The sequence below is a fragment of the Metarhizium brunneum genome, chromosome 1 (assembly GCF_013426205.1).
Source record: "Metarhizium brunneum chromosome 1, complete sequence".
Lineage (NCBI taxonomy): Eukaryota > Fungi > Ascomycota > Sordariomycetes > Hypocreales > Clavicipitaceae > Metarhizium > Metarhizium brunneum.
Window position 1 is genome coordinate 5480453 of NC_089422.1, and position 25819 is coordinate 5506271.

At 53.3% G+C, this 25819-nt stretch overlaps 9 protein-coding genes across 9 annotated transcripts; 4 read left to right on the forward strand and 5 right to left on the reverse strand.

Annotated features, from left to right (window-relative positions):
- Positions 1-1915: 1915 nt before the first annotated feature.
- On the forward strand, positions 1916-3789 carry AGP2_1 (General amino acid permease AGP2; the record flags this gene model as incomplete). The annotated part of the gene is made up of 4 exons (XM_014693401.1): positions 1916-2140; positions 2224-3503; positions 3551-3700; positions 3750-3789. The coding sequence occupies 4 exons, from the start codon at positions 1916-1918 to the stop codon at positions 3787-3789; spliced, it is 1695 nt and encodes a 564-aa protein (XP_014548887.1).
- Positions 3790-4495: 706 nt separating this feature from the next.
- Positions 4496-5641, forward strand: yakc_0 (Aldo-keto reductase yakc; the record flags this gene model as incomplete). The annotated part of the gene is made up of 3 exons (XM_066129784.1): positions 4496-4803; positions 4967-5542; positions 5602-5641. The coding sequence occupies 3 exons, from the start codon at positions 4496-4498 to the stop codon at positions 5639-5641; spliced, it is 924 nt and encodes a 307-aa protein (XP_065985700.1).
- A 780-nt stretch (positions 5642-6421) lies between these two features.
- Positions 6422-6883, reverse strand: G6M90_00g016430 (uncharacterized protein; the record flags this gene model as incomplete). Its single annotated transcript, XM_014693399.1, has 1 exon — positions 6422-6883. One exon carries the CDS (start codon positions 6881-6883, stop codon positions 6422-6424), a length of 462 nt encoding a protein of 153 aa, XP_014548885.1.
- An 889-nt stretch (positions 6884-7772) lies between these two features.
- On the reverse strand, positions 7773-8455 carry swnK_0 (Reducing polyketide synthase; the record flags this gene model as incomplete). The annotated part of the gene is made up of 2 exons (XM_066129785.1): positions 7773-8208; positions 8322-8455. 2 exons carry the CDS (start codon positions 8453-8455, stop codon positions 7773-7775), a joined length of 570 nt encoding a protein of 189 aa, XP_065985682.1.
- Positions 8456-10572: 2117 nt separating this feature from the next.
- vlmA_1 (Fatty acid hydroxylase vlmA) lies at positions 10573-11664 on the reverse strand (the record flags this gene model as incomplete). Its single annotated transcript, XM_014693398.1, has 1 exon — positions 10573-11664. The coding sequence occupies one exon, from the start codon at positions 11662-11664 to the stop codon at positions 10573-10575; it is 1092 nt and encodes a 363-aa protein (XP_014548884.1).
- Positions 11665-12803: 1139 nt separating this feature from the next.
- Positions 12804-13874, forward strand: RED2_0 (Dehydrogenase RED2; the record flags this gene model as incomplete). The annotated part of the gene is made up of 1 exon (XM_014693397.1): positions 12804-13874. The coding sequence occupies one exon, from the start codon at positions 12804-12806 to the stop codon at positions 13872-13874; it is 1071 nt and encodes a 356-aa protein (XP_014548883.1).
- A 2242-nt stretch (positions 13875-16116) lies between these two features.
- On the reverse strand, positions 16117-16593 carry G6M90_00g016470 (uncharacterized protein; the record flags this gene model as incomplete). The annotated part of the gene is made up of 1 exon (XM_066129786.1): positions 16117-16593. The coding sequence occupies one exon, from the start codon at positions 16591-16593 to the stop codon at positions 16117-16119; it is 477 nt and encodes a 158-aa protein (XP_065985932.1).
- Positions 16594-18396: 1803 nt separating this feature from the next.
- On the forward strand, positions 18397-18979 carry G6M90_00g016480 (uncharacterized protein; the record flags this gene model as incomplete). Its single annotated transcript, XM_014693396.1, has 3 exons — positions 18397-18447; positions 18503-18637; positions 18701-18979. 3 exons carry the CDS (start codon positions 18397-18399, stop codon positions 18977-18979), a joined length of 465 nt encoding a protein of 154 aa, XP_014548882.1.
- Positions 18980-19339: 360 nt separating this feature from the next.
- G6M90_00g016490 (uncharacterized protein) lies at positions 19340-22124 on the reverse strand (the record flags this gene model as incomplete). Its single annotated transcript, XM_014693395.1, has 3 exons — positions 19340-21348; positions 21418-21806; positions 21859-22124. The coding sequence occupies 3 exons, from the start codon at positions 22122-22124 to the stop codon at positions 19340-19342; spliced, it is 2664 nt and encodes an 887-aa protein (XP_014548881.1).
- Positions 22125-25819: the final 3695 nt, after the last annotated feature.

Below are 25819 nucleotides of genomic sequence, written 5' to 3' on the forward strand. Positions count from 1 at the left end.
GAGGAACCGGCGGTTTTGTTGGTTTAATCATGGGCAAGTAAGCGAGAGCCTGGCCATGACCACCCGTCTTATGGGTTATGAGGTGTCTTGATGAACGCATGGAACACGAATTTCTGTTGGTGTATTACGAAGCGGGTGCGCATGCAACTACAGTACTTGATGAACTTTTGTAGAAACTCTCTGTAAGAGGTAGGGCTGAGATGTATATGCTTTCGACCATGGTGTTGCGTTAACAGTAGTGAAGCGGTGAATACCAAATGTCTATTAGTTAGGATCGCGTGTTGTGTAGCCCGGTGTGGCATGTGTATGTACAGTGTCTGTTGATCTGCCCGGATGACAGTTCTGATCTGATGATTCGGTTGGTTACGCCGGTCGTCGGTTGGGCAACTCCACCTCCACACAAAGAAGAGATCCGTGCAAACCTGGCGCCAGCGAAGCGTTCGCCCGTTGACGATTCTTGGCCGACTAGTGTTGAGGTCCCACAGGAGTAGTAGTTAGTAAGTAGCATGTACGGAGTACATACATAAGTACATATCAAGGAGTCGCCTGGAATGATTGGAGTACTTTTGGGGAGGATAGTCGAGATGCATTGTGACGGAAAGCTCCGCCCGCCGTTTGCCTGGAAGGATAGCGGTACTGGTGGTGAGTGATTTCTCTGGGCGAGATTGTGCGCCGGCTACATGCAAGATGATGTGAGAGGCCTCTTTAGGGCCGAGTGTCTGGAGGTGGCTGCGAGCCGGCTGAAAGCTAATTTGCACCACGTCAAAACAGAGAACCACTCAATTGGACCGAGTGGTTTGAAAAAACAGGTTGACGTTAAGCAGTTTCGTCGATGGCGTGTACTCTCGGCTGCAGGTTGATTGCTCGTAGTTTGCTGCATGGAGTAACAGTGAACCAACCGACCCACGTCATGCGAAGCCAAGCCTCGTGCCCCTGTCGTCGTCGACAAGGCGTTTCCTGCAGGAGAAGGACAGACTGATGCTTGCGCAAGCGAGAAGACGGACGCCAGACGTGAGTGACGATGTTTTGGGTGTCTGTCAGCATTCTGAGTGGGAAGCAGCTAGAATTGGCAGGAGCCACCGTGGTAGATGCAATCACGCACGTGCAAAAAATAGGAGAAAAAGAAAAAAACCAGACACAGAAAACAATGAGACACCAATGCAATATTCTCAGGTCAAGACACATATTGTACGGAGTACAATGGCTGCATCTGAATCAAGTTTGAGGCATAATAAATGCAGGCTGACCCTAGTTCAGGGCAAAAAGTCAATCCATTATCGAGCTGCAATCAGCAGACTTCCGCACCGCCTTGTCCATGCCAATTCTTGGCCACCCGCATCAGCCTCGCCTCTTCGCCCTCGTCATCCACTCGTTGTCGAGAACATCTTTAATATCTCACGCTACTCCGGACCCGCCGTCATTTTGGCTCCAAGCGCGCGACTTGGTCCACACTAGCCGACACCAGCGGTTCCTGTTCCTGGGGTCGTTTGGCCGTTTTTTTCATGTTTTTTTTCTATCGCGGCCAGACTCTGTCCTGTCATCTGCTTTACCCCGACCCTCGCGGCTTCATCACTCTTGTTGGCGATCTGGCGACTGCTGCTCAGAACTGACGAACAACCCGACATCTTGGCCACGCATGGAATACGTGCCCGGTTGACGTGTGTTTTTTTCGTCTTGGCTAATCCGAGTGCCTTCGGCCAGCAGCCGTCCACCGGGACAATCGCGTCGTGACTGTTGCAGTGAAGTCGTGAGAGCCGGAACCCGCCGCCTCCAACCGTCATTGAGCCATCGTCTCTGTCTCGACGAGCCCATTTCGTCGTGGTGAATGGCCTTGGGCGTGCAGCCAACCCCAGACCATTTATTTCCGTGAACCGCTCGTCTCTTCTCCCGGTCTAACTCGCCCCAACCGCCCAAGATGGCTTCAACCGGCGTCGACCGCCCTGCGCCGCCAAGCTACTCTGACCAGGAGAAAGCTGCTGTCCTTGGTGGTAAGCTGAATGACGGTTCCCATGCTGAGCCAGTGACTTCCCGCCGACTCTCTCTGTCTTCCGGTTCAAAGCACGACGCTACTCATCGCCAGCTCAAGTCCCGGCATATCCAACTCATCGGTATTGGTGGCACCATTGGCACCGCCCTCTATGTGCGTAAAGAATTGTACAATCCTTGATTCCATTGTTTTGTCTTGTTCGTCAAGTGCTCATGGCCGTGTCGTGCTGCCTGCAGGTTCAAATCGGCAAAGGCCTTTTAAATGGCGGCCCTGGCAGCTTGTTCATTGCCTTTAGTTTTTGGTGCACCTTTGTTCTCGCCATCACTTTGTGCATGGCCGAAATGGTGACTTACCTGCCCCTCTCATCGCCCTTTATCCGGTTTGCTGGTCGCTATGTGGACGAGGCCTTTGGATTCGCCGCTGGCTGGAATTTCTTCGTCCTGGAGGCTGCCCTGGTACCGTTTGAGGTCGTAGCCTGCAATTTCATTCTTCACTTTTGGACCGAGGCCATACCCACAGCTGCCGTTATAGTCATTGTCATTGTCCTGTATGCTCTGATTAACCTCCTGGCCGTCAAGTGGTACGGCGAGTCGGAGTTTTGGGCCGCCATCGGCAAGGTGGTGCTGATTGTAGGGCTCATCATCTTCACCTTTATTGTAATGGTTGGCGGTAATCCCAAAGGGGACCGCTTCGGATTCCGCTTCTGGAACGACCCTGGTGCTTTTGCTCCTCTTTACTACGAGGGTTCTCTGGGACAATGGCTAGGCTTCTTGCAGTGTTTGATCCAGGCTGCTTTTACCATTGCCGGTCCCGATTACGTTTCCATGGCTGCTGGCGAGGCTGAGAACCCGCGAAAGGTCATGCCTCGCGCCTACAATGCCGTCTTCTATCGACTAACGGCCTTTTTTGTCCTTGGGTCTCTATGCGTCGGCATCCTTGTCCCGTACAACGACAAGGAGCTGACGGCGGCCTTCAAGAACTCTGCCCCGGGAGCAGCCGGCTCGCCGTATGTCATTGCCATGAACCGTCTGGGCATCACTGTCCTACCTCACATCGTCAACGCCATGGTGCTGACAGCTGCCTTTTCTGCGGGCAACTCGTACGTCTACTGTGCGTCCCGTTCCTTGTACGGGCTGGCACTGGAAGGCAAGGCCCCCAAGTTCATGGCGAGATGCACTAGGAAGGGCGTACCCATTTACTGCGTCGGCTTTGTGCTGTTGTTTGCCCTCCTTGCCTTCCTTCAGCTGTCGGAAAACGCAGCCGTGGTGCTGGACTGGCTTGTCTCGCTGGTCACGGCTTCGCAGCTCATCAATTTCAGCTGCGTATGCGTATCATACCTCTGCTTTTACCGCGCTCTCCAAGTCCAGGGGATAAGCCGCGACTCCCTGCCCTATAAGGCGTGGTTGATGCCCTACGGCGCGTACTATGCGCTCGTGGCCACTGTCATCATGGTGTTTGTGGGAGGATATCCAGTGTTTCTGCCGGGCCGATGGAGCGTGGCCGACTTTTTGTTCTCGTAAGTCTGATCTCCATCCACCGCTGGGAAGTTGCTGACCTTTATAGATACACCATGCTTGCTGTATTTCCTGCCCTCTACATTGGATACAAAGTCATCCACAAGACGAAAATTCTCAAACCGGAGGAAATTGATCTGGTCAAGGACCTGGACACCATTGAGGACTATGAGCGCAATTATATTCCTCAACCGCCAGCGTATGTCTGTCTCTGAGTATTGACGTGTCCCTTTGACTAACTGTGATAGGAACCGATTTGAAAAGATGCTAGACCTGTTGTTTGGATAGGTAGATACCACACGGGATACATCTAATGAGACAATGTCTGCAGCCATGTTTGTGTGTCTGTTTGTGCCATTCGCACCATCATCCCTTCGTATACTAAAGCTGAAAATCGTAGTCGTAGCTGACCATGATATCCACCTTGCGGGTAACCACCTGGTTCCCAACCCGGCTGCGTATAATACAGAGATGATGCAGGATCGGCGGTGTCATATGCATGAGTGCCGTGGCTCGAAGCGTCAAGCATATTCTCGGATTCGCATGTTGCCACGCGGCTTCCCGGTTGCAACCGCCTCCTTGCCGTTTGTGCCCCTTTTCGCTGGCAGGCCATGCACTTGCCGCAGCCACGCACTGGAAAAAAGCAAATATTACGTCCCCGGCGAGATGGGCTCACTGCCGGAGATGAATACTTCGGCGAGGATACACTCGGTCACTAGCGTCCCGCGATACCGCCGCCATTCCTCGATGTCCCTTCGATGTCATGTCATGCGGCGAAGCTCCCTGGGTAGTCACACAACCGCTTCTCCACAAGTTTTGCCATGTAGCAGCGGCGTGACTAACACGGTCAAGAGGCTAGACATGTCCGATAGGGTTTACCACATCCCCCCAGGGCTGCTAGCTGAGATTTAAATGTCCGGTCGACGCTTCAGAAACAATTCTTCAATCCGACACACGCTGCCCGTCTCCCGCTTCTCACGGTCCCGATTCGAGAATGTCTCCTCCGCTACGAACCCTCGGCCGAAACGGCCCGCCCGTGGCCCCAGTCGGCCTCGGCTTCGGGAGCCTCGGCGGATTCTACGGACCACCGGGGACCCGGGACGAGCAGCTGGCCCTCCTGGACCGCGCGTACGCCGCCGGCCTGCGCTTCTGGGACCTGTCCGACGTCTACGGCGACGCGGAGGACCTCGTGGGCGAGTGGCTGGCGCGGTCAGGCCGACGCGACGACGTCTTCCTCGGCACAAGTTTTCGCTCCAGCCCGGCGCCGACGGGAGGCACACGTTCCGCTCTGACCCTGAGCACGTAAAGGCATCGTGTGACAAGAGCCTGGCCGCCCTGGGCGTTGCCACCATCGACCTATACTACTGCCATGCCGTGGACGGGGTCACGCCCATTGAGCGGACAGTCGAGGCTATGGTTGAGCTGAAGAAGTATTTTGCACTCCCCCTTCTAACTACCACATGAGAGGCGAGTTTCTCACCCGTCTCACAAATTTCAACAGCCAGGGTAAGATTCGACACCTCGGGCTCTCGGGAGTCTCGGCCGCCACGCTGCGAAGAGCGCATGCCGTGCACCCGATTGCCGCTCTGCAGTGGGAGTACAGCCTGTTCACGCTGGATATTGAATCGCCGCAAAATAATATTTTATCGACTTGCCGCGAGCTGGGCGTGGCGCTGGTGGCCTTTAGCCCTGTTGGGCGTGGCGTTCTCACGGGCCGGTTCCGGTCGTACCGGGACATTCCTGAGGGCGACCTGCGCCGCTTCTATCCCAAGTATGCGGAGGGCAACTTTGCCGAGATCCTGAAGCTGGTCGGGGGCGTGGAGGACGTGGCGAGGGATCGGGGGAGCACGCCGGCACAGGTGGCTATTGCGTGGCTGCTGGCCCAGGGACCGGACGTCATTGCCATCCCGGGCACCAAGTCGGCCTGTAGGATGGACGAGAACGCGGGCGCTGCGCTGCTCCGGCTGAGCGGTGAGGAGGTACGGGGGCTTCGGGACCTGGCGGAGCGGGTGGACATTAAGGGCACTCGGTACCCTGCTGCGTAAGTGGTATTGGCTTTTCTGTTACCTTGGTCGCGTCGTGTGTTGACTGGTTGGGTAGTGTTATGGCGACTCTGCACCAGGATACGCCTCCGTTGTAGGATTAAGGAAAGACGTGTTTCTGTGCCGGGAATGTTAGACCCCGGGGAATAGGGTGTTTGATGGGGTTGGAGGTTGCTATAAAGGCCGGATATTGGATGTTGAGCAATTTCGTGGGTTAGAGTGCACTTGTTAAGGATATGTGGATGGATATACGTCAAGATTAACCGTAATATGGCTAGGATATGGTTGTTGGTCTCTTGATTTGTCTGCTGCTATACGCTCATGCGCAGAAGTAATAAGCCCCCCTATCAGTCGTGTTTCTCTATGAATCGTGTGAGGAAACCGTGAGGCAAAGCAGATAGCCTTATGTGACTCCGACAACGCTTGAAGAGATGGCGTGCATTGTGTCTGGTAGGCCGATATGAGCGGTTTTCATTCTCTCATTCACTCAAGAGACAAGCTACCTGTAACATCAGTTCAAAAGATTAAACCGCTCATGAATACAACGGCAATCATTAGGTACATGCCCTTGGCTTCAATACACATGGCGAGCAACACTGATACTCTACAAGTACACACAAAGTCACACTCGCGTACTTTGGACATATTTCCCTGTGTTTTCAGCTTGTATATTCCTTATCAGTCTCCCGTGGAAATTGCGGCTCGAGCCACGATTCGACACCCGTCAGCCTGCCGCGCTCCCATGACTCTCATCTGCATGCCTGCCACCAAAGCCCTCCCCATATTCCTCTTTCCCATAACCAGCCCCTTTGTTCTTCTGGAAAGTAGTCCGACCCATCTAGCGATGAAGACAGGCGACTCCCCCACCCCACGCCGTATTAAATGTCCACCACTCCCACCACGGCCTCGTCCGGGATATCGTGCAGGAAGATCCATTCACGCTCCGAGTTGTGGTACGCCTTATCCGGGATCCATACACCCAAACGCTCGGCAAGAGGTCGCAGCTCGCGGAACTCGATCTGACCATGAACCTTGGAAACATCAATCTTGGTGACGGTAACGTGCTGTCGCCCCAGTTTCTCCTTGCGCCCCTCTGCAATGGAGAAGGCGACGTCTTCGTCATCGTAGACCGAAATAAATGGCGACTCGTAGTTGCTTCTCCAGTTCAGGTGATTTTGGAGATTCCATCGGAGCACGTCTGCTTGATCCCCGTACGTGGCACTGAGGTTGATGCTGGTTCTCCCCGTGGCCGATATCCCCTCGAAATTGGTTGTCACTGCCTGCGAATATTCATCCTCCACGCGGTAGAAGTACCTGTACCTGTACCTGTACTCGACCATTTTGAAGCCAAGAAGAGAAAGTCGATGCAAAGTGTTTTAAGCGCTCGGAAATAGGTTGTTGAGGAGTGTAGTGCGGGGGAGACGCGCGCGACGATACCCCAGCTCGGGCGCTGATGGGTGCCTGTCAGCACGGATCAATAATCTATTCGCTCAGCTACGTACAGGTTACAAAATGCGGATATTGCATATGTAGATGATGTGTACGGCGATGCGTGGAGCCTCGCGCTCCTTGTATCCGGATTCCAGACCCGCTTACAATCCTCTCTGTAGCTTGACCACCAACAGGATTCGGGAACCGCTTCTTGGTATCGTCGAGCTCAAGTGGCTGTTATTGCGTGACAGTCGACTGATTCGCAGGCAGGAATATTCATGCTCGTCCTCAGGGGCATCATACCTCCAGTGCCGGCACACTATGGCCACCGCGGACACGAGATGGATCGCTTTGCCGCGGCTTTGCGAGACAAGATGCAGAACTTCATGAGTACTGACCATGTTTGGACCAAGATGGTCGCTCATGGGCCGCATCCAGTCTACCAAGGCGCATGAATGCCGGATGGAGTCCACCCGGTCTGCAAGTTGGGTCGCTCGGGTTGATGCCGGCCTTGGAGTAGCGAGCGCGACATGCATCTCGTTGCCATCCAACAGCCCCCATGCTATTGAGGTGGCAGCCAAACCCTCGGTACGACGAGGGTACGCGAGTGAATAGAAAGGTGTCGGCAGCAGCATGATTCTCTTGTCAGGTGGTGCAGATGCCAGGTGCCATCTACCTTGGGCATGAAGACGGAGTTGCAGTATTGCGGCGCAAGGGACGAGTTGACGCCATCATCTGGCAAGCCGGCCGCGGGCACAATACCACGTAGAGGGCGGTTATCCTCGTGGGACATCGCGATCATGGCCTGGGAACTGTCCAAGCGGCGTATTCGGGCTCGGCTCCTAGGCTCACAGCAGGTACAAGGGCGGTCACGTCCCCCTGGCCCAAGTCATTCAGGTGGAGACACAGTCCCGGGTGCTTGATGCCGACCGCCCGGGCGAGGCCCCATAGCGGCGCGGCGCCGAGCCGCGGTGACCGCGTTCCGGGGACCCACACAACCGGCGGTGCGAAACGTGCCTGGGCTGCGGCCTGCAGCAAGGCCGGTGTCTTTGCCGCAAAGTACCTTGTCTGGTGCAACATGTGCGCATTATAAAGCCATAGGCAGAGCAGGCCTGCTACCTTGGTAGCTTCCTCAAGCCGGCCAGCGTGCAGGGTTTTTATGCCATCGCGAGACAGGGCGGTTTCGATCTCGGAAGCCCACGGCACCTCGCTGACCGGGCACAAAATGCCCCACCTGCCTGTTACGGTGAGCGGCGCAACACCGTCCCTCTCCCGACGGCTTTACAGGGCACTGCCGGCTTGATTGTATCGAATATTGCACCGTGTTCTATATTATCATAGCCTTACATTACAAGAACTACAAAAACAACAGAATACGACAGATCCGGCTCTTCTAATCCTTGTATTAAACGAAGAACGATTCCAGATAGCCTCTGATGCAACACGATCCGTCCGAAATCGATATTCCAACCTTCTGTCATCGCTAACACGGTGATGCCTAAGCTGGAGTGTTGCCACTTGAGCTACGACACGTTTATCCCGGTCGGCTCGGGAGGGGTGACGGCCAAGTGAACCAGACGAGGATTCAGTCGACTTACACCCACGAACCACCTGCCAAGTACGGGTCCCCGGGGGATCGAGCGGCTGACCGATACATTCATAAAGCGAGGTTGGGCAAGGCCGTCAGTGTCACCCTCCAGAGTTGGAAATGACCCTAGCAAGGGCTACTCGCGCATGTAGTCTTATACCCTCGACACGGGGGTAAAGCTCAGAAAGCCTGTTTCCTGCTGGCGCAAACGAAAATACTCTGGGTTTCGTCACCACAGGCTCGACGGGTTCTGCCCCGAATGCGCTGGCTAGCAAAGGAGAGGCCAAAAGGAAAGCGAGGATGTAGCGCGAGAGGAGCCAGGTCTTTGCTCTAGAACTGCAAGTGTCGACCTGAGAGACGCTGTGAAATGGCAATGCCCCCAGATGTTGCCCTTGACAAAAAAAAAAAAAAAGCTTATTCGGAACAATGACAATCTAGTAAAGAAAAGAAACGGGCAACCAATCCGCGTTGTATACAACTAGTCCCTGTGAGATATCCACGAACGCCGCAAACCACACGCGAATACCACCAGGTTTTTCGACATACACCCTACATGACACCTGACTAGTCGATTAAAAGCTGAAGGGATTTAAATCTTCCCGTCCCCAGCACATGCTCCTCGAGTCGTGACGATTGCAGCCGGAGCCGCTTGCAAGATTGACCCCATTAGGCAGGTCTTTCTCGAGAAATAACGGTCTTCCTTCACAGCAAGCATCCGTGCATCTACAACAGGCATAATGCCATGTCACTGTCCATTCTACTACCCAACGCTCAATAAGGGTAGAAGCACACTCGGATGTGATTGTCATACACGGCCACACCTCTATGCCTGGCTTCATTGTTACACACAACAAGGTTCCTCCTTGCTGTGCACATGGCAAAACTAAAAGCTACAACATGCAATGAGGTCTAGTTCCATGTAAAGCCGGAAACACTTATAGTGTTCAGCTTCACCGGCCAACGGACCGACTCTTCGTCCGGTGATGCCCCATCAGGGCGAAATACCCCAGCAAGTACTAGAATGAGGCACATGACGCTTTGATGTTGGCCTCGCGTACAATACACAATGGTTGGTTGGCAATCCAAGTACTACTGCCACAGAGGACAGGATATACGGGTATGCCCTCCATAAGACTCATGAACTCCGTCCCTGCAAGTGTGCGCGACGTAGCGAGACAGTAGAGGCTGTGCTGAGAACTATGATCTCACTCGGATGTCCGAGCCCCCGGGAGCGATTTCGTCATAGTCTTCGCACCACGATCTCAGGCGATCGAATCATCATTGTCATGTGAAAACCGTGCTTGCTTGGCGTCTCGACCAGTTTCTACAGCGCACACACTTGATTGGTTCAGATTCTTCCGCTAGTCGTGTTGTAACCGCACTCATTGCTCGCTCGACATAGTTCCGCAGAGATGGGTATTCATATTGATGTCTTGTTCAAGTCTCCTGTAATTTAACTACTTATGTATTCGCTAGCTATGTAATTATTTTTGAAGCAGCCACGCCTCTGACTGCGACTTGGGGTCCGTAAACGTGGCCAAAACATGCATGTACTCGTATTTGCTTCAAAATGCAACCAAAAAAAAGGGGTATAACCCACGCTGTTGCTGCGTCAGGTATCCGTCCTGAACATGTCCTGTAAAAAGGTATCCATCTAAAATATCCTGCAGAGGATAAAACATGCTTCTATGGGTGAAGTGCTCGCCTTCGTCCCAAAGAAGCCCACGTTTCGACTGTCCAAGGCTCAATTCAACACGCTATGCTGGCCCCCTCGTCCAAGTCATTCCATTTCATAGCCGCCGCGCTGTTGAAGCAGTCTCTCATTCACTCATATGCTCATTCAAGTTGCGAGTCTAAACGACAGTGTACGCGGTAGCTCGGAGTGCGGTCCTCGACCCATCCCCCAGAGCTAGAGCCTAGTAGTGTGCCACTCAGATGCCCTTGGCGAAGGCGGGAGACAATTCCCACCTATACAAAGTATTTGTACACCCAACAAACGCTGCGGGCCTCTCAGAAAATAGGCATGTACGCCTGGTTGACGTAGTCGATATTTTCGTCAAACGACTCGATCCTCTCGCCACACGTGCCAAAGAGCCTGTCCCACACGCGCGTCTGCTTGCCGTAGTTTTGGCTCTTTCTCCAGCCCTTGCGGTGATGCAAATCGTGGTCCTCGACGCAGAGCTCCATGTTTAGCGCGGTCAGGAGCCAGCTCAAGGTAGACGGAGCAGCGAGATGGACGCGGATGCCGCTGTGGCCCCAGACTTCGGTATACACGATGTACTGCTGACACATCCACCAGTTATAAAAGCCCAGCGGCATGCCCAGCGACCAGAAGGTGGCGTAGGTCAGGAACGGGACGACAACCATGTCGAAGAATTCCTGTTCTTCGTCGGCGTACGCGGATAATAGCGGGTTAGGGTGCTTGGTCAGGTGGTGGGTGCGGTGAAACTTCCACAAAAAGGGCACGTCGTGCATGGCGCGGTGGTAGACGTAGAACCAGAAGTCAAGAATAATGCCGTAGAGGCCCGTCTGGAAGTACAGCTTGGCCCACCACTGCCAGTCGCTCATGACGTCAAGCGGCGCCTGGGTAGGGGTGTAGCTGAACCAGACCATCATGGCGAGGCGCGCACCGATGGTCTTGTATATGGACCAGACGACTTTTCCGGCGCCGTGGTCGGGGACGCCATCGCGGTCGTGGGCGTCGCCGTCAAGGAAGCCGTGCTTGTGGCCGAGACGACGCAGGACGTGGACTTCCTTGACGATGATGGCGTTGAAGAGAATCATGTAGAAGTGGAAGGCGGCGTGCTTGCTGATATTCCAGCCCGTCAACGACACAAATGCCTGGTGTAGGGCCAAGGGAAGCAAGCCGTAGAACAGGATCCAGATATGTTGCGAGACTTGTCCCAGGTGTGGCACTTTATCGGACTTTGGGTGCTTGGGAACGGGTTGGTCCAGCGCAACGGGATGGACGCCGAAGAAGTCGATGGTCTTTTGGTACATGTTCCATGTGCTGCGGTCGTTGAGGCGCCATGTAGACTTCATCGAGTCTTTGTGGCGAACTGTTGTCGAAGCCGCAGCCGGCTGGGTCTGCGTTGCTGTCATGGCTGCAGCGGCTTCGGGAGTTGCGTCAATATGTCTATGTGGGTTGTGCTGTAACTCGAGCCTTTTGAGGCTTTGATTACTTGAGGAGGTACGGGTCTAAACAAGAAGGGGGAGAATCCGCCAGGGCAATCAAAGTGCAAATATGAATAGTCGAGAGATATCGTGTGGGAAGGGCGGGTTGTTGTATTTGACCCCAGACTTTATACCAACCCGTGGCAAGTCTTTGTTTTCTGGAGCCACGTTGTGCAAAGCTACCAGTCGACGCACATGCGCATGTGCAATTGTACCTGTCTGTGCATACCATACTACCACGGATTCCGACATGTGGTTCGCGATGGGGATGGACACGGACGAGGCTGTTCCCCCGGTAGCCCGTCACAACCGTCATGGGAACGGGGAGCCCCCAGTTTGGTCAGGTTTCGTCATGGCTTCCCCCACAATGCCACGACTAGTCAGGACATCGAAGCTTGTGAAAAGGGTTGAGGACCCAGTTTCGAGTCAATCGCGTTGTGACACTGACGATTTAGTCTTTTGTTGCGACTCGTTGATTCTCCCCGCCCCCACAGCCTCCAGATTTGCCTCCCTTCAAATGTTCCTGTCCGCCCTGCCCCTAACCCAGTTGGCACGTCTTGCTTTTGCCACAACCCGGGGCGTTGAAAACTTGAATCCAGATGAGACTAGTTTGCAGCCGAGAAGCCCGAACAAGCGCGGAGTATGGACGTCAAGGGCAGCGCCACGCACGTGCTTGGTGCTCCTGCCCAGGGCCAGCACCGGAACGGACACACGGTCCAAAGATTCGGCGGCTCAAGCAGGTCAACAAGTGGTGAGTCTGTGTGTGACCTTCAATGTTCTCTCACAGCGGCTAGCCGAGGTCAACGGCCCACCGGACTGGCTCAATCGCATCTTGCTCAACTGTATATAGAGCCCGTGGTGTTTTGGGCTTTTGGGGCTTTTGAAGGCATCTCTATCTCGTACAATTCTTGTCAACTCTTCCACTTGGGCGGCATCAATTGTCAATAGAGACCGCGGCGTTTGACATCGCAGCTCCACCGCCGAGGACTCATAGTTGCGTTTGGACACGGCCGTCGTCCCAATCCACCCACACACCTCACATCACCTCGCGTCTCGCAGCTCTCACCATGTCGCTGGTAAAACTGTCAGAATCCGCGCCCGTCAGGGGCCTGCAGTCGCTCAGCGCCGTAATTCAATCGCCCTATTTCTCCGGGCCTCTCCTCGCCGCGCTGCTCTATGCGCCCGACCACCTCAAGCAGCAGGTCCTGCAGCACCTCCCGCCCAACTTCAACATTGACGTTGCCAAAAATGTGCTCCAGGTCCTGCTGGGCCTGGGAGTCCTGAAAACCATCAACCAGGGCCTCAGCTCCATGGCCGCCAACAGCTGGCGCGTGACGGCGGCCAAGGGCTGGGACTGGCCCGGTGAAATCGCCGTCGTGACGGGCGGCTGTAGCGGAATCGGATATTGCATCGTCAAGCGTCTGGTAGCCCGTAGAGTCAAGGTCGCCATCCTAGATGTCCAAGACCCACCAAAGGACTTTGCCGCCGACCCTCTCGTTCGCTTCTACAAGTGTGATATCACGTCTCCCGACTCCGTGGCCAAGGCCGCCGACGCCATCCGGAAGGACCTGGGCCACCCGTCCATCCTGGTCAACAACGCCGGCATTACGAGGCCCCTGCCCATCCTCGAGATGCCCCAGGACTTTTTGCACAAGATCTTTGACGTCAACTGCCTGTCGCACTGGACCCTAGTGCAGCAGTTCCTCCCGCACATGATCAAAGTCAACAAGGGCCACATCATGACCGTGGCCAGCATGGCCTCCTTCATCGCCCTGCCCAGGGGTGCCGACTACTCGGCCACCAAGGCCGCTGCCCTGTCATTCCACGAGTCGCTGGCCATTGAGCTGAAGCACGTCTACAAGGCGGACAGCGTCCTGACCTCGGTTGCCCACCCCAACTTTGTACGGACGCCCCTGGTGCAGGACTTTGGCCACCATCTCGAGGAGGGCGGCATCCGCATGCTCACCCCCGACGGCGTCGCCAGCGTCATCACCGACCAGATCTTCAGGAAGCGAGGTGCTCAGCTCATTATCCCGGACAAGCAGTCTTCCCTTACCGGCATCCGCGGCTGGCCCACCTGGCTCAAGGTCATTCTGCTCGACCAGCTCGGCTCCAGCTCCAGCAAGGTCGGGTCTTGAAGGCAAATGAGACGCCCATTCGTCGCCTAGATGTCAATGGGGTGAGGGGAAGACGTGCGGCGGTGGATTTGTATGTACTTTGAAATTACCTAGTTGGAATTTGGGATACCTGATACCCAGGATGGAACTGATGGACGACGAGTGATTGGTGCAACGGAGAAGCACATGGCACAAGACTAGTAGGCTAGTTTCGAAATAGATTTCTCTCAGCGTTGTCAATGACACCAGTTCCGGCATGTGAAGCGGGCTCATGCATTTCTGTAGCCAATACCGTTCGAGCTTCGTCCGAAACAGGCAATTACCCAGACATGTCTAGTCCGTTCAAGACGAACAGTTCCTCCGATGCGCCGTCCGTTTATCGTATTGATATGTCAATTCTAGTATTGCCTGTCGCTGCCGGGCCTTTCTGGCATGGTGTGACAGAATTATGCAAGAGTTTTGTGACCGGAACTCGGAACGGCCAAGAAGAAATTTTCATTGTCTCCTGCTAGGCTTGAATGTGACGGCGATATGTCCAGGGAGTGGTCTGGGCTCTGGATAGCATCGATAATGGCAGAGCCATGCGAGAGTAAACGCACTAACTTGTCGGCACGCTTGGAAACTTGCGCACGTCTCTGCGACAGGTATGGTCAAATACGCAAGTCTGTAGGCGCTAAAAGTCCAATATTCTACTTGGCCACTGAGGAAAGGCGGAAACCGTTGCGCCGAGTGCACATTCAGCTCATCGATGGCCCATGACGTGTGGTGAAATGGTTCCTCGGAGGTGCCCAGGCGTCGCAGTCTGTAAAGCGGCCACTATGTCACTGCTATTTTGCCATCAGCCTTTGCTCGACTCGGTTTGCTCTGTTCCTGATCATGGGGCCAGCTACATACAGTAGCAGCACAGGCAAAATGGGGATATCCCATCTGCCTGCAGCGTCAAGAGAAACGGACTATAAAGAAAGGATAGCTGTCATATCGATTTTCGGTGTAATGCCGCGTGAAAATGGCCCCCCCAAAATTCATTCTCGTTCCTCGCTCACCTCTAAGCTTTTGTTTTCCTTTCCCCAGCGAAGCTCTGCCAGAACCTCACAATGTGTAGCTGCGTAATCGGTAACTGATTCCCGTCACGGGATGCAGGCTTGTAGAGAACTCGGGCCATCGAAACAGATGAAGTAACATATGGGCATGGCCTCGGGGAAATATTTCCGTTTCCCAGCCGTTGGAACGCACAGCCAACGGTAGGGAGTGCTCTGCCGAGAGGTTTACACCGACGATGAAAGAAGGGAGGTATTTTATAGTCTGTGCTCTTGTAAAGAAGGTGAGATGACCTTGTTTACTCGTATTCGAGGAGGGGGTTAGGCGGTTCCTCGATCAGGCATGAGGGGCATCACGAGCATGAAGGCAAGATGCATAGACATGTAGGAAGACTGGATGGTAAAGTGGTAGCCTGAATTGAGGCTAGCACCAATGAATGGGTCGATATCTTGCTTGAATCTCGGCAGCTGCACGCCAAGTGGCATGTTCTAACTGCCAAGTGTCGACGGTGCACGTGGTTAGTGCCAGAAAAGTACCAGAGAACATTAAAGGGACCGAGGGCTCATGCCAGGCTTAATCAGTGTTAGTTCAGGGCAACATTAGACAAGAACACATCCATCATTTCAAATTTTAAAGTTGACTTTATTTCGTACATGCTTACAGTATGTATTTGACATCTCCAGCAACCTCATCGCATGTTACAACTTGCCTTTCTTTCCCTCTTCCTTCAGCACAACTCTTTGTTCAATTCTTTGCGGGTTAGAAAAGTATGAAAAATTATGTGGGAGGCTCTATTTGTTTTAGAATGCCTTTTATGCGTCCTATGCGCCGTTTCTGTGCCTCTTCACTTGGTCGAGAATCACATCTTGTGATAAGGGCTCGGAACAAGTTCGTATTCAGCTAATACTTCGTTTTAATACCAAAGGTCCTTGGTTTTCCTCAAGGCCTTGAAGTTAAAGACGTCTTTAAATACAACCAGTCGGTGAGGGCCTTCTGCCCTAATCCCGTGACCGTGGCCCTTGTGTAACCAGCCATTTCCGTGTAACAAGCATGTATTGCAGCAGAGCTAATGAGAGAGAGACTTTTCTGTTTGTCAAGGAGGAAAAAGGTAGCGAAAGTGTGCAGGCGTAGCAGTAATGTCATAGTGCCTCACACGTGACTGTAGGTCCCAACATTTTCTACCGCCATTTGATGTGTTGATGGTAAGGTACGGAAGGTGAATCCCTTATGTTGGGTTAGGGACGTGGCCACCTAGGATGTTATATAATCCTTTTCCACTTTCGATGGCGTTTCTTACTTTTTTTACCGAACTGTTGACGGCCAAGTGCTTGATCAGTTCTGGGTCTGACAATTGACCACTCTCTGAGCGGTATGGTAGAGTGCTCATGTACCACTGGATGAGGGCGACCCGTTTAAGGAAGATCTTAACGCCGTTAATCTCCTCGACTTTTAACAAGGCCTCTAGATGGGCGCGCATTTGCACACGTGATGTGCCTGTCATGGATGGCAGCCGAAGGAGCCTATTGTAGTTGATGCCCCCGGCCGTGTATTTGACTGCCGCGGCGATCCTCGCCATTTGTACCAGTCCCCAAGGACCGCGTAAGTATGCTACTATGTTGACTTGATTTGTTGACAGCTTAGCAATAAGTTGTTCGTCAAGAATAGGCGCTAAGTGACAAAGCAGGTCGTTGATAAGCTTCATGTTGCCCAAGTACTTGGTGTTGTTGAGTGAGGGACTGTGGTTGGGATTGGTGTGGCAAACGTCCTGGTTAGTAGAAGTTATAAAGGTTAACTTCTTGAGCCCGTCGGTGGCAACACTTAGATCTCCTTTGAGGCCGGTTTTGTATCCATTGCGTATTGCGCGGTGCCGATAGTGTGAACAGTGACCGGTAGTATCCTGCTATTTTGGAGGTGTCTGACTGAGGAGAAAGGCAGACATGGTTTGTACGGGGATTGAGCGGGCATTTATACTTGAAATTTGTATCAATCTTCTCCCCACGGCCAACAGGTAGATTTGGCCCTGCCGGTCATGCACGGTTTGCTCACACTCCACTTTACTACCAGTTTAGAATTGTGTTGTTTGCATTCAAGTGATACCCTTGGACCCGTCACATGGCAAAGTGTGGTCTGACTCACTTCTTGGTATTCCCAGGATTATTTGGCAGTTCTCGTGCCCGTTTGCGAGGGCTGGAGCCAAGATGCCGTAACTCCTGAACGGGACATATATCTAGTCGCGGTCCATGACTTCAGGACGTCTTCACGGATATGTACTGGCACATGAGCCGCTCAAAGGGAGACATAGAAAGCTCAGGCCCCCGACGGGACATGGGAGTATGATGGTGTTGCCGATGGCGCTGTTGGCCCTGGTTTCACAGCAAACGGCGACAGCAACCTCTTGGCCAAGACCAGCGTTTGACCCGGCAGGAATCAATGCAACTTACTATGCATGATGCGCTACCTATGTGACTACCTTAATGGCGAAAACGAGACATCTTGATAATGGTGAATATGTAGCCCACGATGAGCTCGTGCTGGGCCGTAGGGTATTTCGATGACAATAAACAGAAATAGCCTGGCCTCGAGATGACCATGGGAGTGAATGAATCAAAAGAAGGTTGCGATTTAAACTGTAATAAGGCCTGCTCAAGATTTGCGACGAAATATGTGAGCCACAAGACGCCACCATGTCAGAGAGTCTGGTAGGTAGACGATGAACCAGGACGTGGAGCAGGCAGTAGCACAATCAACAAACATGATGGTCTTGCCTACATATGTATGTACATCTCTTCTCTTCCCGTCGTTTTCATCCTTTCATGTCCTGTCTCACCCAATAATGCATCTACATCGCCGACTTCCGCGCTGCCGAAACAAACATGAAGGCGCCGCAAACTGCGTGGCGTCTTGCGAGTTCCGCAAACGATCACATACCAAGCCTACCCAGTCTCAACTGCCACAAGACAAGACCGGACCAATGCAAACCGGCATCGATTTCTAGAAATACCCAACATGGCAACATGCTCATGCCACCACAAAGCCACAACGCAGCCCTACCCGTGATTCCCGCCGCCCCAACCGGAGATCCCGATACGCCGATGGCCCGTCCGCAACCCGGCAATCCATCTCCCTCATGACTGACATGGCCATCGGAAATAATGAATTGACCACAAACTAGTCGCACTAGTCGCACTAGTCGCAAGCACACCCCCAATAAGCCATACTCACGCATGTGAAAGTCATCCAAAGGCCTCAACCACGACAATTCCGTCACACATCCCCCTGGGCAATTTCATCCCAGCACCGGCTCGGCATCCGTCCGGGCAACAGCACAGCCGAAAACCAGGCATTTCGCCAAACCGCAGTCCGCAGATCCAACTAGCAGGAACAAAAGCATATCCCATCTTCTGCCAGGTAGCAGGGTCCTCCACCCTCGTCAACGGCCGCAATAAATATCCACGACACCCACACAATCCTCAACCCTCATCCCAACAACGACACAGATTCCAAAATGACAGCCCTCCTCCCCCTCGACCTCTCCAAAAACCTCTCCCTCTTCACGGTTCTATCTTCCCTCGCCCCCGTAACCAATCAACCCCCAAGCTAACAGGCCCCAGGTCCCCGCGGCATTCGGCCTCGCCCTCATCCCGCACCTCTACGCCGTAGGCTCAGCCGGCTTCACCATCTACGACAACTCCTACCCACGCGCCTACCGCGACACCCTGATAAAAGACACGTCCATTGACAAAGTCGTACGTTACGTCGCTGGCAAACCCCCCCAAGCAAAACCCACCGACTAACCAGCAGCCCGCCAGCGCAAGCAGCGCATCCTCCGCGCAGAGGCGTGCTCCCTCAACGGCCTCGAGACCATTGGCCTGTACGCCGCGTCCGTCATTGTCGGCAACTACGCCCAGCTCGGTACATCTACCCTCAACAGCCTGTCCATCGGGTATCTCGTGTCCCGGTGTGCCTACACCCTTTCCTACGTCTTCATCCGGAACCGGAGACTGTCCTGGCTCAGGACGGCCATCTGGCAGGTTACCGCTGCGTACATTGTCATGTTTTGGGTCAAGGCGGGATATAAGCTGCTATAGGGGCCTGCCATGGCCAAAAAAAAATAATACAAAATAAATAAATAAATAATAAAAAAAGACGTGGACGCCTTCCCAGGACTACAATTACCAATGGCGCGGGTGTCCATGTGCAGCCAGTCAAATGGAACAATACAGACAAAAACACTTGACGCAGCCTTGCTAGTACAAAAGTAACATTTAGTTCCATGTATTGCTTCTCATTCGCTAGATGAGGATTTAACAAAGATATAATCATATTGAATCGTCGTCTCATCCCTGGTTCTGCAGCCCTTCAGAGATCCCAAGTCCACCCCTGAAACTATGTACTTGCATTGTTTTATACTGATTTATATATTTCCTTGTTTCGGTTTTTTCCTTTCTCTAGCTGAGGTCGGCGCTCAGAGGAAGGTGGCGTGAGCTGCTGCCGACAAACACCTTCTTGGGAGCCTTGGTGATGACCCAGTTCTGAGACGCAGTGTCCCAGTTGCTAATCTCACGGCGGGTGATTTCGTGGCGGAATGTAACACTTTGTCCAGGAGCAATGCCCTCAATGCGGTTGAAGCCGCGGAGAACGCGGACGGGCTCGTTCTTGCCACCAAGGCTGATGTATAACTGGGGGATTTCGTCGCTCACGCGCTTGCCAGTGTTGGTGATTGTGGCAGAGACGGTGTACACGACATCCCATAGCTGGCGATTGCCACCGGGTTCGCCAGAAGACGCAAGCCTAGGCTGCGGCGAACCATCCGTAGCACCGGGAGGTAAGAATTGCTCCGCAGTCTGGCCGTAGTGAGGGTCACCAGAGGCTTCCTTGCCAGAAGCCGTCGTGTTGAGCCACGGATAGATAAACTGATAAACATAGCGAATAGAAGGAGGGAAGGCGTAATCCTTTAGGTTCGTGCTGAAATTGCCAAAAGTAGGGGCAGCTATCGTTTTGCCATTGGGCGGGGACATGGGGCGGACATCACGCTTCTCAACCTTGAGGTTCGAGTACTCAAAAGTGGACCATGATAGACCGTAGCCGAATTCATATATAGGAGCGCCGGTGCTGTTCTTGCCGGGCGCCACCTTGTCAAAGTGGCGGTAGTCAATGAAAGAGCCCTCAGTAAAGTCTTGCTGAGGGGCATCGTTGCCATTATTGGGCTTGTAGAGAACGTCAGTGCCATAGCTTTCACGAGTAGGACCCCAGGTGAAAGGAGAGCGTCCAGGGCTGGTCTTTCCGTAAAGAATGTCAGTGATGGAGTTGCCAGACTCCTGTCCTGGGAGACCGGCCCAGACAATGGCAGAAATGTTGGGGTTCTGGTACCAGTCCGTGACGAGGACAGGGCCAACACTATGAATGACAACAATAGTGTTGTGGCAAATAGATGAGACGTTCTTGATCAGATCGTCGCCGTTCTTCCAGAGTGTGAGGTTCTTGCGATCACCGGCGTTGCCGTCAACCTCAATATAGCCCTCGCCGCTGTCGGCGTTGACAAAAACGACTGCAGTGACATTGGGTTGAGCAACAACCCTCTGAGTAGCCGCCCATTGGTAGTTGCTAAGGACGCTCTCATATCGGGAGCCATCCTGGATAGCCTGGCGCTGGAGGGCACTGTCGGGGGTAATGAGGTAAGGGAATTGCGAAGTACCGGAACCCCAGAGCATGGCCAAAGTGCCATCGTCACATCCGCGATCATCACAGCCGTTGGGGCCTCTGGAGTTTTGGCCAGCATCCTCACCAACGACGGCAAGGAACTTGGGCTTATTTAGCGGCAATGACCCAGTGTTCTTGAGAATGACAGTTCCCTTGGCGGCGGACTCGCGAATGTGGGCAGCGTGGTTCCCACGGACATCTACTTGGAAGTTGACCTGTTCCCAGTTCTCCTTGGCAGCAGCCTGGCGGTAGCCGAACGTGTCGCGGGTCCATGAGCTGAAGCTGGTAGGGACCTGCTTGCCGGGCTTCATACCCACCTTGAAGAAAGAAGCCATGATTCGCATGGCCATGTCGTCGATACGATAGGCGGGGACGGTGCCATTGATGACGGCAAGGGTCAAGTTTCCGCCCCAGAAACTATAGCCAGTGTTGAACTCGGTATCACCAGGCATGCTCATGTCGAGGCCAGCAACTGCAGTGGCGGCACCCCCATGCTGGGCCTGCCAGTCACTCATTACAAATCCCTGGAAGCCCATTTCGTCCTTGAGAATTCCATTGAGGAGCTTTGAGTTCTGGCACGCGTAGGAGTTGTTGATCTGGTTATAGGAGCACATGATGGAACCAACTCCAGCCCTGATGGCATCGGCAAATGGCCAAGCGTAATCTTCGTGTAGAGTCTTGTCGTCGACATTGGAAGAAAGACTCTCGGAAATGTTGAATCCTCGTGGAACAGACTCGCCAGCTTGTCGAAAATGTTCTGCGAAATCGTTAGCTCAAGCCAACCCCCATCACTTCCCTGGCAAGTCAAGCCGTGTAGGTTATTTACCTTGCTCATTGGCGATGAAATGCTTGGCGCAAGCAATGACGCCCGACTCCTGAATACCAATAACAGTATTGGCAAGTCCCTTGCCCTGAAGGTAGGGATCAGAACCGAATCCCTCAGCGTTACGGCCACCAGTAGGGGCCCGGCCAAGAGGGCCACTGGCAGGACCAAGAGCGATATCAATACCCTTGTCCCTAGACTCAGCACCCAATGCCTTTCCACGGTCTCTCCAAAGATGCTCCGACCATGTCGCACCAGCAGTAATCCCAGCAGGGAAAGCGCTATTGTAGTCGGAAAGACGAATACCTAATGGGCCGTCCTGCAGACACAGAGCCCGGAGGCCCAACCGCGGAACAGCTCCACTATTACCAACGCAGTTGTCGCTCATCCATCTATGAGACATGTAAGTACAAAGTGGTGTTTGTCGTGGGCTTCGATACTCACCCGGTACCAGTCGTCAAATTGACCTTCTCAGCCAGAGTCATGCGCGATACAAAGTCCCTGGCCTGTTTGTAGGCGTCTTCCCAGCCTGGAGCCTGTGGGTTCATCCATGGCGACGGATAGTGGGGAGGGGAGGTGGCAAGTTCGGCTCGGGCATCAAGCTGCAACAGGATCTGAGTGTCAGCGAAGTCATAAAAATCGTCAAAACCTATAGCAATGGAGCTGGGCAGAGCGACTAGAGCTCCCACAACGACAAGAGCCCGCGTCATGTTGAATGGCGCTCCGTCGTTGAGGCGCGAAGGCTGTGTTTTGTCGATCCAAGGTAGGTTTCCCCACCCCACAGGGCGCAACCCACACTACACAAGGAATGCATGGAGAAGAACAACCAGGCACCGGTCTGCCATGGCTTGCTCGTGTTCAGGCTGAAAGTGGGGATCTTGAATCTGCCGGGTGGTTGGATTGGGGTAAATCTGGGCGGATCGGTCCATCGGATGCGCCAAGAGGCATGCTGAAGGTTGCCGGGCAGAGGTAGAGAAGCAAGGAGAAGAGGAGAAGACAGATTCCGGCCACAACTGACCATGGCCGTGTGCTCCAAACGAACGGCAGGCTTACCTTGTGGAAGTGTCCCGGTGTTGACAGGCCAGCATCTACCACAGCAGTGAGTAGAGCCGCTGCAAAGATGGACAATGACTTCATGATGTCGTCGCGATGTTTGAACTAGCGCAGGTCTTGTTCGTTTCTGACCCGTATTCTCGTCCAGAAGACGACGAGGAACAGAGTCGCGAACTTGAGTTGACGACGACGACTGGCTCGAAAAAAAAACATCTGTCCAGGAGGGTGGGCAACATGGGCTTCATATAAGATTTGCGCCAGAGGTCTCAGTTCGCCCCGGCACGACAACCGTCAAGGTGAAGGACAAGAGGACCGGGGGCATGAGCGGTCATGTGGATTTGGATTGTCGTCATGGTGCCAATGTTGGGTGTGAACGGGCCACGCGAGCCTTGGGCGAGACGGTCAAGTTACTTTCTTTTGCTGGTAGGTGGAGCATGTTTGCGTTTGTCGTTCTTTCTTTTCACGGCCCGCGATGCAATGCGGAATCCGGGTCGAGGAAGCATGGCAAGGCATGTCGTGATGGAGCCCCGTGCATGAATTCCAGGCTACGCGCACCGGCGTACTGCACTCGTGCCCTCGTACAACACACTCGATGCTAATACCAAGACTAATATTAATCCATCAATACGGAGTACGGATGGAGTATGTACGCCAGACACTTCCATGTAAAGTACTGACTGACCCAAGTTTCCCTTTGGACTTGGCGAGGTGGAGCGTTTGCTGTGGTGTGGTTTGCTCCAGTTTACATGCATGTACGGGGTACATCCTCGGTTCTCCGTGCATAGCAGCAATTAATGCATGTCTTAGGAACCGGATTGAAGTCTGGTCGGTTAGTTTGACGTGCAGGGGAACCACTTCCACTATCGCAGGCCACCTCAAGCCTCCTAGTGTACTCCGCACAGCCCCGTGCCAAACAGAGGTCTGCGTACAATCGTGTCCCATTATTCATTCTTGGAAGAAATACTCGGCCGTTGGGAAGACGCAGGCCTTGGCTCGACACGAGCATTTGACTTTGGACGAGACATGGACCCTCACGGACGTGTGGGGCAGAGAGGGCGCCCTGCAGTCTAGAGGTATCAGACATAGCTCTTGTTCCCGAGCCTTCATGTTTGAATGTTGGAACATTGAAGGTTCATAGAAACAGGATTAGCGGGGGGTTGGCGTCGCCCACCGCGTGCTTGGCTCTGCTAGCCTCACCCGGCATCATTCAATGTCGCCAGTTGAGAGCCAGGCTTTCTATGTGAATGCCGCCATCAAGCCACCGCCGTGGACGGCCCGGTGGCGTTCGGCTGGCTGTGACAATTGTGCGCCTCAGCCACCGAGGTACTTGTGCGCAATCTAAATAAAGTTGTGCAGCTGATGAACAGCTAGCTGACAGTTGTTAACAATGGCATTGAGAGCTCATGCCAAGCCTTGCATACATTGTAAGTCGGACAATGGCTTTTCTACTGCATCCTGCTCAGACATCAACGGCCAATCCAATCTCCGCGCTTTATCAACCACCAGACCACAAAGCACCCAGTTCATCTATTATTGTCTGCTCTGTAGGCCAACAGCTACTCCGTACATGGCCATGTAATGGCATCTGCTGCCCTACCAGGCTATCTCCACTTTAGATCGATCAATGTCAGCTAGAAAGCATGCTGACGACAAATACTCCGACAATTTTCTATGTATGCAAGAAATACAGAGCAAGCAGAAAAGGGCCGATAATACTTCCACACAGGTCAGACGATGTGTTCATCGCATTGGCACCGTTCTCTTCCAAGGTTTCGGCCAAGCCACGGAGGTAAACCGAGACGCGCCATCATGATGGCTATCCAGATAATCTCTAATAAAGGGTGCTTCAACCCCTGTCCAACGCCATGCATCAACTTAACATCCCACGCGAGTTATCAGGGCTCCGAACATCGTCTAGGTTGCATTAACGCGGGGACATGTCCAGCGAAGGGTTGTCGATGACACGATGGAAACACCCAGCTTGGTATCATGGCCCCGCTATGTCACTCCATAACGATCCTGCATCAGTACGTAAAGTACAATATTCTCGCCTATTTCTGGTCCCTGCATCTCCCGCTGATACCAATATGCCGTATGAGGAAGGCAATAACCCATGACGCAAAATATTATAGGAAAATCCGATTCAATATTTTGACAGAGAGCGGTACTCGACAAGTTGGCTTCGATTGTCGTCGGTCTGAAACCCTCAGGAACATCGCCTCTCCTCTTACAATGCGAACATGGATTCAACCCATTTGGTCTGCTCCACGCATGAAGAGCATAGTTCCTATCCCTTCAATCTACAAGACACAATACCTACCCGATATGAACAAGCTTGTACATGCAAATCCTCAATAATAGCACACCGACCCTCGGAGCGGACTTCGAAATAAATGTTCCTAAGGAGTACTCTGTACACCTTTAGCATTACCACTATAGTAGTCATAACACCATTCTCCACCACGTGTCTATACACAAAAACTGGCGTCCATTAACAACACGGCTCGGCCACTAGCCGACATATTCCATTCGGGAAGTTGTCGGGATTCAGCTCCGTCAATCGACTTGAATCAGTCCAGCTTAGCCTTGGCCCAGATGGGTTGACTATACTACTACTGTGTTACGTGTATCACTGTTTATACTTGTGCACTGGTGCCTGGTCAATCATTCCCGCATTATCTTAGCGAGGAACCAGGAATCTCGATTCTGCAATGCAGTCAACTCGAGACATGCAACATTGACAATTGCGGATGACGGTACTCCGTACTCACGTACCACAACTCATCAAATATATCGAATGTGCTTGAAACAGTCATTTGGCCCGCGTTGTACTGCGGCCGCTATTCCCCGACTTGGGCGCCGGCATCTGGAGGAAATTACACACGTACCATCCCCAGCCGCCACTGACAGCCGACAGGGGGGTTAATCGTTCCTACTCCGCATTGCTGTACCTCCTAACCCCCAAGTTTTATCCCCGCAATGTTGTTCAGCCTCGAAGAGTCTGGTGGGATCCCGAGCAGTTAGCGTGCGTTCTTTTCGGGCCGTTTGCACGCCTTACACAATAGTATAGTCGGGGAGCTTCGCTCGCTCACGATCGGCCTTTTGTTGTCTAGATTTTGGTAAAAGCTCGGAAGCGCAAAAGCTTGGCCAAATGAGAATGGTCATGGGACGGACCACACGTGGTATGATTGACTGCTCACGATTTCTCCGGTTCTCCTCAGAGAATCACTCACAGTGGGGAAGCATGGGGACCAGTCGGCACTTCGCCTCGCGTACCCGGACAAACTTGTTTCATGGTCTTGTTAACCGCCTTTCCAAGCCGTCTACGGAGTAAAGCCGTCTGTCGGCGAAA